General features: G+C 35.9%; 1 protein-coding gene across 6 annotated transcripts in view; it reads left to right on the top strand.

The window, feature by feature from the left end:
- Positions 1-11,955, top strand: part of cyc (basic helix-loop-helix ARNT-like protein cyc) — a 55,888-nt gene that overhangs the window by 23,466 nt on the left and 20,467 nt on the right. For all 6 annotated transcript variants that reach the window (XM_086913673.1, XM_086913677.1, XM_086913674.1 and 3 more), the window contains 3 exons: positions 7,050-7,529; positions 8,702-8,773; positions 11,518-11,755. In XM_086913673.1, coding sequence (XP_086769799.1) covers positions 7,050-7,529; positions 8,702-8,773; positions 11,518-11,755 — 790 coding nt within the window. The remainder of the gene's footprint in view (positions 1-7,049; positions 7,530-8,701; positions 8,774-11,517; positions 11,756-11,955) is intronic.

The following is an 11,955-nucleotide window of genomic DNA, read 5'->3' as shown; positions in this document are numbered from 1 at the left end:
TTTCGATACTTTTGGCCCAACAATGAAACAACGAATGAGATCACGCTCGATGGTTTGTCTCCTGTCACGTGATTATACGCGGCAAACAATGGAACCTCGAGGAGAGGGAGAAACATTCTTTCGCGGTTATAAATCGAGATTAATACCGCACACTTTTCGTGGAATACCATTTCACGAATAATACCAAACAACGCACGACGATATCGTTGTTCCACTCCATCATCGTCAAGCTTTTCGCTTTTTTTAGGTTATGTTTTAAGTAGAGATATAAATGTTTCGTTGAAAATTTGTAAAATTTCAATTCTTAAAAAAGAAGAATAACGTATTTCCAATTGAATTGAAAGAAATCTTTTCTTACAACAAGAATTTTCTTATTCCCGATTGTTTAAACCGATCGATCGACCTGTTTCGAAGGCGAGAGACACGAATCCAACAACGTTTCTTCCAAGTTGAGCGCAATTCTCTGGGTAGAAAACTCGAAAAAGAAACACGTGCCCCCCCCTCAGGGGGGCTTCCACTTTCTTTCTCAACCGCGTCGAACCGATTTATAGAACGATGTTGCGCAAGAGAGTTAGTTCTGTATCGAAGAGATCGGTCGGTTTTATTAACCTAGCCTTCCTTTCGAGCTCGAACGATGTGTTGACAATCAGACGATGAGAAAAAAAGCTAAAGTAAAAAAAGGAACTGCAAGATCGATGAGGATCAAATTTGCAACAAAAGTGCGTTTTAAAAATTTTTCCAGCCCATCGAAATCGAATTGCACTCTCAGTCGCCATGGCTCAAAGAAAGTGGAGAAAATTCATTTTCAAATTTACGAACGATACACTGAAACTCTTGTTTGTTGCGGATTAAAGAAAATATGAAGAGAAGACACGACGCGTCAACAGTTTCGATAAAATTTCAATTTTGTGAGTTAATAATTTTCTACAAAAAGTGGAAACTTTCTATTTTACCTCATTATTCGATCCGCAAAATTAATACTAGAATTAATTTTCGTTCACCATGACACGATTCTTTCATTCATATTTATGGATTGATTCCAATCTATCTTGCATCACAATATATATATATATATATCCATTTCTACGATTATTTATTTATCGTATGTTGGAGAAATAAGCAATAACGATATTTCTAGTTGGCAACCTTTTCATCTCTTTCAATCTTGTCAGTGTATCTTCTTACCATGCTTTCTCCATGCTTTTATAATTCTCACTTTCCTTGTTTTTATCCTCATTTTGTTAAATTATCACATGTTTGGGCGCGTATCTGATTCATGTCTAAAAGCCGTAACCTCTTGTTTTAATAATTCTTTTCCCAACATCCGTTTCTTTCCAAGCTCACGAATTTTGTCAAATTCGAAACGCTTCCCAAACTTGGAGATTGCGTATTTTTTTATTTTTTCAATAGAAGAGATTCGACCGTTCCTGTCCTTGTCACGTTCGAAATACAAATGTCCACGAGCAATCGTTCAAATAGCGAATTAACGTTGTTAGTCCACATTTAAGAAACTGTAATTTTGTTTTCTTTTGTCCTTTTCATTTTCTTTATATATCGATTATTTTCTTTTTTATTCTAACATTTTCTAACACATATATAACACAATAAATCCATCATTTCGAAGGGAGAAATTAATTGGAAATTTTTTAATCTTAATTCGGGAGAGGATCGTTGCTTGAAGAAACTCTTGCGAGTGAAATTAGGACGTTCTTTCACCATTTTCTCGAGGACGACGCGTAACTCGCTTGGCGATAATTAATTATTGGAGATGAACGACGCGGTATTAAAAACGAGCAGATGGCAGCCAGGGTTCTCGAATGTTGTCGAAAGGTAAATGGCACGGGTTGCAAACGCGCGATTATTGCGTTTTCTTATATTTTTTCACACTTTTCCTCTCCCTCTCTCTCCAAGTTGTAATCGTTTTTCTCGACGTTGCATATGGATTGTGAAAATATGGAAATGTTGGAGAAACGAGTTTCAAGCGGGGAAGAATCTGTTGCACTCATACGACGAATAAAAATGATAAATTATACGTCGGTATGTACAAGATATATTTTACAATTAGTATCGAAAGAAGAGACTCTTCTCTCTATTTCGAAGAGAGAATTACGAAATTCGTCGAGAATAAATTTGAAATCGTGCCATTCTCTTAATTTACAATTTTAAAAAACCCGCCATTTTAGAATCGAGTCGAGTCGACTTTCGATATCGAAATATTTGAGTAAAGTTTGAGATATTATTAATCTAGAATTTAGAAGAAACTCTTCTCTCCTCGAAATTTATCGAGAATAAATTTGAAATCGCGCCATTCTCTTAATTTACAATTTTAAAAAACCCGCCATTTTAGAATCGAGTCGAGTCGATATCGACTTTCGATATCGAAATATTTGAGTAAAGTTTGAGATATTATTAATCTAGAATTTAGAAGAAACTCTTCTCTCCTCGAAATTTATCGAGAATAAATTTGAAATCGCGCCATTCTTGTAATTTACAATTTTAAAAAACCCGCCATTTTAGAATCGAATCGACTCGACTTTCGATATCGAAATATTTGAGTAAAGTTTGAGATATTATTAATCTAGAATTTAGAAGAAACTCTTCTCTCCTCGAAATTTATCGAGAATAAATTTGAAATCGCGCCATTCTTGTAATTTACAATTTTAAAAAACCCGCCATTTTAGAATCGAGTCGAGTCGACTTTCGATATCGAAATATTTGAGTAAAGTTTGAGATATTATTAATCTATAATTTAGAAGAAACTCTTCTCTCCTCGAAATTTATCGAGAATAAATTTGAAATCGCGCCATTCTTGTAATTTACAATTTTAAAAAACCCGCCATTTTAGAATCGAGTCGAGTCGACTTTCGATATCGAAAAAATCTACTCCTCGAGAATCATTTATACAGGAAAAGATAATCCCAATTACGATTAATTTTAAAATACAACATCTCGACGTCTCGTCGTAAAGTGAGAAAAAAAAAAAATAATAATCCGTCAGAAATATAACGCTTAAACAATATATATATATATACATGGATCGTATGGAACGCATCGCGCACACGCGTCCCGCAATCTTCTTTACAAAGTTACGTAACAACGTGTAACTCGTGCATTTCCTAATCCGCGATGACGCGCAAGAGATAACGCCCGATCGAATATTCCACCGAATAGGGATTAAAGATTACGGATAATATCGTAACAGCAATTTGCAACTGCTTCCCTCTCCCCTTTTCCCAATATACGTATAATTTCACCAGAGGGATAAAATTAACAACGCGAACAACATTCTTCCGCTCGTCCAATTCTATTAAAAACGATCGATTTTAATATATCGGCCAAAATTTCCATCAAGTTTCTCTCTAAGCTTGGAAAAAAGAAAGAAATATATTTTAATTCTTCCATCCACGTTATTGTACAATCTGACGAAGAAAGTCAATTTTCTTATATTAACGAAAAATTATATCAAGTTTCTCTCTAAACTTGCGAAAAAAGAAAGAAATATATTTTAATTCTTCCATCCACGTTATTGTACAATCTGACGAAGGAAATCAATTTTCTTATATTGACGAAAAATTATATCAAGTTTCTCTCTAAACTTGCGAAAAAAGAAAGAAATATATTTTAATTCTTCCATCCACGTTATTGTACAATCTGACGAAGAAAGTCAATTTTCTTATATTAACAAAAAATTATATCAAGTTTCTCTCTAAACTTGCGAAAAAAAAAAGAAATATATTTTAATTCTTCCATCCACGTTATTGTACAATCTGACGAAGGAAAGAAGAAAGTCAATTTATATCGACGAAAAATTATATCAAGTTTCTCTCTAAACTTGCGAAAAAAGAAAGAAATATATTTTAATTCTTCCATCCACGTTATTGTACAATCTGACGAAGAAAGTCAATTTTCTTATATTAACGAAAAATTATATCAAGTTTCTCTCTAAACTTGCGAAAAAAGGAAGAAATATAATATAATTGTTCCATCCACGTTATTGTACAATCTGACGAAGGAAGGAAGAAAGGAAAGGATAATTTTAAGGAGGGGGGAGGATGTAAAATATAATCGCGCGGACGTAGAACTTGAGGAGGCATCGCGTGCGAGCGGCTGTTGCAAAAGCGGATAGCGCGATACCAGCAACGTCGCGTGCACTGACGTATCTATGAATAAATAGAATTACGCTAATCGTGTAGGTTACATCATAATATACGGAACTACTCATACGCCGCGGGCGTAGATACGCGGCCTTCGCCGCGTCTTTTTTCCTCGTACGAAGAGAATCGTCGAGCACAAGATCCCCTCTCCTCTCCTCACCAATTCGAAGGAAAATGATCATTTCGAAATATTTGAAATTGGAAAATTCGCAGGAGAGATCGAAATTGACATTCCCTTCCACTCTTTTCCAAGGATATAATTTCTACTTTATTTATAAGTCTCGTTCCAAAAAAGAGGTATGCAAGGATATATCTAATTACGTTCCGTCTCTCGAAAAGAAAAATTCTAAATATCGATCGAAGAAAAAGAGGAACAATCCAATTGTAGTTTTCTTTCGAACTATTTTACCCGATTTATCTTAGATATATGGCATTAATTTCAAATTACGTAATAACGCGCGTTTATCGCGTGTCGAAGAAGCTCGAATAATTGGAAATGCGACACCATGTCGCTCACATGAAACAAATATCTTGAGGAACCGTTGCAAGAGAAATTAGACCGAAACTGTTCCAACAGATTTCATTGGGAAAAGTGCGCATTGTTGCTGTTCCTGTAAAGCGATAAGTTGACACGGAGAAACGGAGCGAGCGAATGGGAAGAAAAAGGAAAAAGCGAGTGCTCGATGAAGCGTGAATTTAAAACGCAATGCATCCGATATCTCTGATGAAAAAAAAAATAGTAAAAAGTATATATTACAAGCAGCGATATCGATAATTGTTGGCAAATTCGACGCGGGAAATACTCGAATATCAAGCGTGTGTACGTATATATGTGTACGTGTATTGGTTTTTCGAGGAATTTTAATCCGTGCACAGGAAATTTATTAACAGCGAAACGCACGCGTATGGTCAGTCGTTTTCTATTCCAACGAATTGGGAATTAGAAAAGGAATGATTGGAAACTTGATTTATCGCTATATAAGTAAATTGGTTAGTCTGGCAAGAGGTGTACTTTTGTTGTACATTAGATGGAATTATATTAAACGCGCGTAAGATTTTTTTTTTTTTTTTTTGTAAGAAGAAGGAAAAATTGCAGATTCTAATTTCAACTTTTGTTCAAAATTTGAGGATGAGGCTAGCGTTATTTACTTGAAGATGAATTTGTTGGGCGAGTCTTGTTGACTCGAACGATCATTTATTTCGAGCAACAAGATCTATATGTCAACCTATTCAGATCTAACATGGAAAAAAGCGGATGTAAGAAGGGAAAAACCAGTTTGCAACTACCGCTTGTCAACGTATAAGCTGTATTAATCAAACCATTCAAATGCTTCGTATTCATTCTCTATTGTATCGAACTAGTTATCCGATTTATTTTTAACCATACCACTTTCTATTTGTTATTTTAATCCGTGCAGAGGGACGGAGAATATGTGAAAAATTGATAATAAACGAGAAATTAGATTTTTTAAATCGATAGCAGTCTATATATATTTAAAATTTTTGCTATTCATCCTATTATTCATCCTATTTTCACAAATTAAAGGACAAGACCGCTGTTGATACTCACCTCAAATATCCATCACCCTGTTACTCCACATCATAACACTGCTACTCAACGTATTTTCCACGTATTATCCCTCCTTAAATTATCCTTATTACTATCCTTGAGGTTAGAATTCAACATTCCCCGCATACTGTCCCTCCCTAAATTATCATTTCAAATATCACAGTTACAAATATATACTTTCTTATCCCACTATCTGGTTATAATTCCAACATTTTCCACATACTATCCCTTCCTATATCATCATTCCAAATACCATAATTACAAGTACCAACGTAACAACTTTCTTATCCCAATGTAATTCAACATTTTCCACATATTATCTCTCCCTAGATTATCATTTTTATTACTTTTGTTATCTTTATTACTATCCTTAGCGTTGTGATTCAACATTTTCCACATATTATGCCTCCCTAAATTATCATTTCAAATATCATAATTACAAATACCACCAACAAACATAACAACTTTCTTAACTCCAAACACCATATTATTATCCTGCATATTATACTTCCAATATAATTTGACATTTATATGTATAATTATATGTATAATTAATTATATAGATAACAAAAGTAATAAAAATGATAATCTAGGGAGAGATAATATGTGGAAAATGTTGAATTACATTGTGATAAGAAAGTTGTTACGTTGGTACTTGTAATTATGGTATTTGAAATGATACATATAACATTTTTCTATTACATCTTTCTGTTTGCATTATCTTTCCCTACATTGCCATTTCAAATAATTACAACTATATATACTTTCTTATTGCAAATCCCACTATCTCATTATAATTCCAAAATATAATTCAACATTTTCTACGTGTTATCCCATCTTAAATTATCATTTTAAATACAATTGCCATTAACGAATATAACAATTTTTTTTACTTCAAATCCCATATTACTATCCTGTACATTATACTTACAGTTCAACATCCTTCATTATCCTTCCCTAAATTAGCATTTCAAATACCATAGTTACTATCACCAACAAATTATATACTTTCTTATTCCAAATCCCACTAAATTCCAACCATTTCAAATAATTATTATCAATAAACATACGCATTTCTTATTCCAATTCCCATATTACCATCCTCCACATGCAATTATAATCCCAACATATAATCCAACATTTCTTTTCTATTATTCCCTAAATTATTCAATTTCAAATAACCATAACTGCGACTACCACCAACAAGCCCAACTACTCTCTTACTCCAAAACCCACTATAACCGTAATTTCGACGACCACCCCCTCACCCCGATCGTTGTTACAAGCCAAACCAATCACTTCTTTCTTTTTTTTTTCTTTTACAGAAGTTCGTGTTCCACGGTTTACTTCGGCGACATAGGTACGGGATCGGGGGTGGGAGAAGTAACCGGCGCCTCGGCGGGGGGTGGCGAAGGCCTCAGCCTGACTCCAACCCCCGCCACCGACAACACCACGAGCACCGCCACCCCCAGCACCACCATTACCATCGCCACCACCGCCACCACCACCACCACCACCACCACCGCCGCCGCCGCCAACCACACCACCCCGCGGATCGTGACGGGGGCTGAACCGCCCCAGCACATGGAGACACCCCCGGCCATGGTCCCCGACCAGGCACCCGCCCCCGCCCACCACTACCACCGCGCTCACCACCACCACCACCACCACCACCACCACAATCATCACCATCATCATCATCAACGAAGCGCCTCCACCACCCCCACCCACCACGGCCCGGCCACCGCGGATACCACTTCCGACGAGTTCGTCGCCGTTTCCAGGAAGCGGAAACTCTCCTGCCAGTGAGTTTTTCTTTTTCTTTTTCTTTTTCTTTTTTTTTTTTTTTTTTGAGAAGAAATTTTGTCGCCCCATTTCTTTTAAATCTCGTTTAAACAAATTGGATTGAGACGAGTGAAGAACAGGGATGGAATTGGAATTTTGGTTGTATACATGTTCTTTATTGCGTAAGAATTCGTAAGAATTTTTAATATCAATCGAGGAAAAAGTGAGATATTATTCCACGCGGTTTGAAATACAATTGAAATACAGTTGGAAGTCGTACGGAATACTCGACTGTTACACACGTTAACTCATCTGTGGAGCGAGAGAGAGAGAGAGTGTACAGGGAAGCCGGATAAACGCATTCAAGAGTGACATTTCCATCTGGAAACATATTTCTCTGCCCCCCCCGGGCTTCAACCCTTCTTGCCAATCGACTCGCCCTCCCCCTTTTCGACGACGTTTCCAACTTGGAGTAATTACTCCAATCAAGGTGTCGGTTACCCGCTCAAAGGGTTAAGTTAATGATTAACACGGGCCAAGATTCGCGTCCCTCTCTCTCTCTCTCTTGGGGGGTTCCCCCACGAAGCTCTTGGTCGAAGGCACTCGTTGACCGCGATCCATCCAATTTTCGAGCGCGTGAAATCCTTTTTTCCTCTTCTTCTTCTTCTTCTTTAATAATAACTTTCCAACCTTTCCAAAGTTTGAGAAATTTATTTATTTATTCGAAGTATAAGTTCACTTTCAACATTCTTCAGTTAATTATTCCGGAGTAAATGATGCATTATATTCAACAATTGGATAAAATTAATCTGTGCGTTTTCTTTCAAATTTAGACGAATATATATATATATATATATAATTGATTTGAAAAAATTAAGCAGTGGGAAGGAGGAGAATTGGTGAAATTTTCAAAGGGGTCCACCGAAGAAATTGATTCGTTGGTTACATACACCCTTTCTTGAACGGGTCTTCCTTTAATTATTATTCGCTTACATTATTCCCCATAGTGTAACCAACGTAAAAAAGGAAGCTTCGATTCCTTCCTAATTCGAAATAACGAAACGTTTGTGAACACGAATTGGAGAAATAGTCCGCGACGAGGTTTCGAAGAAAAAGGGACGTATAAAAGTCGAAATGTAAAAAAGCGAGGAAAATTAAAATCCATTGAAACGTATTTTATTGTCTGTTTCAGCGACGGTAGTGATTTATTGGACGACGCGGGAGACGATGCCAAATCAGTTCGCACAAACGACGACAGTAAAAAGTAAGCTGAACGAAGAATCGATCGAGAATGAACGAAACGATCGACGATAAAAAAAAAGAAAAATCATCACATCGAGATTAATAAGATAAATAGTTTCGATTATCATTATCGATCTTTGACGAAACCGCGATTCGTTCGATTTGCTCGAAGAGAAACCGCATCACGGTTTTTAAAGCTTGGTCAACGGTTACGGTGGTATTATGTCAGGTATTGCCAAGGTACGCTCTCGCCACCTTGACCTACCTTCATTCTTTCCTCTGGCTTCGTCGATCGCGTCATTAATCCAATCTTGCCAACCTGGATTTCAAAGACGATGCAAAGAAACAAGGGAGAGGAAGGGAGGATCGAAATTCGACATCCCTTCAAATACCTTCTTCGGAAACCTTCTCCTCTTTTGATAAAAAGGATGCATTATTCGTATCGTATAGGTTCACGGAAAAGTTGAGAAGCTCTACAACGAATCAATTATTTTGACAGAAACACGAATTTCGACCGTACCAAGTCGATCAGACCTGTTCCAATCTTTCGTAAAATAATAATTTTTAGTTCGTAGAGTATTTTTTTTTTTTTTTTTGGTCGAATCAATTATTTTGACAGAAACCCGTGCGAATTTAATTGGATTTGTTCCAATTTTTTATAGAGTAATACGAAATGGTAATTTTTAGTTCGTAAAGAATTTTTTTGAACTCAATTGGATCCGTTCCAATCTTTCGTAAAATAATAATTTTTAGTTCGTAGAGTATTTTTTTTTTTTTTTGACCGAATCAATTATTTTGACGAATTTAATTGGATTTGTTCCAATTTTTTATAGAGTAATACGAAATGGTAATTTTTAGTTCGTAAAGAATTTTTTTGAACTCAATTGGATCTATTCCAATTTTTCGTAAAATAATAATTTTTAGTTCGTAGAGTATTTTTTTTTTTTTTTTTTTTGGCCGAATCAATTATTTTGACAGAAACCCGTACGAATTTAATTGCATTTGTTCCAATTTTTTATAGAGTAATACGAAATGGTAATTTTTAGTTCGTAAAGAATTTTTTTAATATGAAATGGTAATTTTTAGTTCGTAAAGAATTTTTTTGAACTCAATTAGATCTGTTCCAATTTTTCATAAAGTAATACGAAATGGTAATTTTTAGTTCGTAAAGAATTTTTTTGAACTCAATTGGATCTGCTCCAATTTTTCATAAAGTAATACGAAATGGTAATTTTTAGTTCGTAAAGAATTTTTTTGAACTCAATTGGATCTGCTCCAATTTAAAGTAATAACGAAATGGTAATTTTTAGTTCGTAAAGTATTTTTTTTTTTTTTTGGCCGAATCAATTATTTTGACACAAAGCCATACGAATTCGATTGGATCTGTTCCAATTTTTCATAAAATAATAATTTTTAGTTTATAAAGCATTTTTTTGGCCGTATAAGGAATCAATTATTTTGACAGAAACGCGTACGAATTCAATTGGATATGTTCCAATTTTTCATAAAATAATACAGATTTTTTTTTTTTAGTTCATAAAGCAATTTTTTTTTTTTGGCCGAAATATAAATAATGGAAAAAGTGCGATAATTAAGAGAGGTTGTTACAGCGAGGTGTACAAGGTTCGATGCGATTGAACGTTTAAATTAATAAAGAGTAGCAGCTTGTAAATCGAAACTAGTTTCTCGCGACTTCCGGCCCCGGCCAATTGATCGCCACGGGGACGATGAATGCGAATTCCTCACGGTCGAATCACCGATGCGACGCAGCTCACAAAAGAGGCGTTTATTAGCTTAAATCGCCTTTATTTATAATTGATTCAACGGCGAGACCGCGTATTCTTCTCGAGAAAGAGATCTTTAACACGACGAGGACGACGATCCCTCGATATTTTCTCCCCTCCACGATTACAAGGAATTTTTCCATTTTTCGCGTGTTATATATATATATATCTTCCTTGTGCATCGATTACGTTCTTTTTTGGGGGGAAGAATCTTAGAGTCTACATGAAATATATATCTAAAAGATTCGCAAAAAATCTCTATATATAGTTCACGTAAAAATTTCTAGAAAAATTGTTTCGAAGAAATTTCTACTACGAATCTCCATTGGATCTTTCCCCCCCCAAAATTTCCGATTTACACCTATCTCGAAAAAAAGTTTCTGTCTAAAGTGTATCCAAAAGATTCGCAAAAAGTCTCTATAGAGTTTTCAAAAAAATTCCTAGGAAAGGAATTTTCAAAATCCGATTCATATCTATCTCGAGAAAAATATACAGTTTCCAAAAAATTTCTTAAAAAGTTTCGAAGAAATATTCGAAGAAATTTCGACTAAAAATCTCCATTAGTTGCCAAAGGATTCTTTCCTAAAATGCACTCTCCCCCCCCCCTCCCCCCAAAATTTCCAAAATCCGAACCGACATTTATCTCGAGAAAAAGTCTCTAAAGTGTATCCAAAAGACTCGCAAAAAATGCGTGGAAAAGGAATTTTTTAAAAGCATCCCCACAAAATTTCCAAAATTTCACATCGATCTCAAAAAAAAAAAAAAAAAAAGCCTCTGTCTAAAATATATTCCCCACACATTTCCAGAAAAGTCTCCATTGCTTGCCAAAGGGGATCCTTAAAAAAAAAGCATCTCTTAAAAGCGTCCTCCCCCCCCCCCCTCCCAAAATTTTCAAAATCTCACACGAATCTATCACGAATCTCTCTCGAAACGCCGTTCTAAAAACGTTTTTCCCCTGTCCCCCCTTTGGATTGTGTTCCAGGCAAAATCACAGCGAGATCGAGAAAAGGAGAAGGGACAAAATGAACACGTACATAACCGAGCTTTCGGCTATGGTGCCCATGTGCCACGCCATGTCCCGCAAACTCGACAAGCTGACCGTGCTCAGGATGGCTGTCCAACACCTCAAGACCATTCTGGGCGCCGTCACCTCGTACACGGAGGGCCACTACAAGCCGGCGTTCCTCAGCGATCAAGAGCTCAAGACGCTCATACTTCAAGTAAGTACGCCTATATAAAAGAAAAATTTGATGTTTTTTGGTGGAAAAGATTCGACGAGTTCGAGTTTTTTATCGCGTATGATAAACGGTGGTGTTGTTGCATTCGTTAGAAATGCAAACGAATCGCGACGTTGCGCTTTATCGCGTTCGTTTTATTTATCAAACAACGGATAAATGTCAATGGGTTTTTTTCTTCGTCT

Source organism: Apis florea, unplaced genomic scaffold (genome assembly GCF_048593485.1).
Source record: "Apis florea isolate Af1SG1 unplaced genomic scaffold, ASM4859348v1 contig_1914_pilon, whole genome shotgun sequence".
NCBI classification, from domain to species: domain Eukaryota; kingdom Metazoa; phylum Arthropoda; class Insecta; order Hymenoptera; family Apidae; genus Apis; species Apis florea.
Note: the sequence above shows the minus strand (reverse complement) of the source record. Positions and strands in the feature narration are given on the sequence as shown.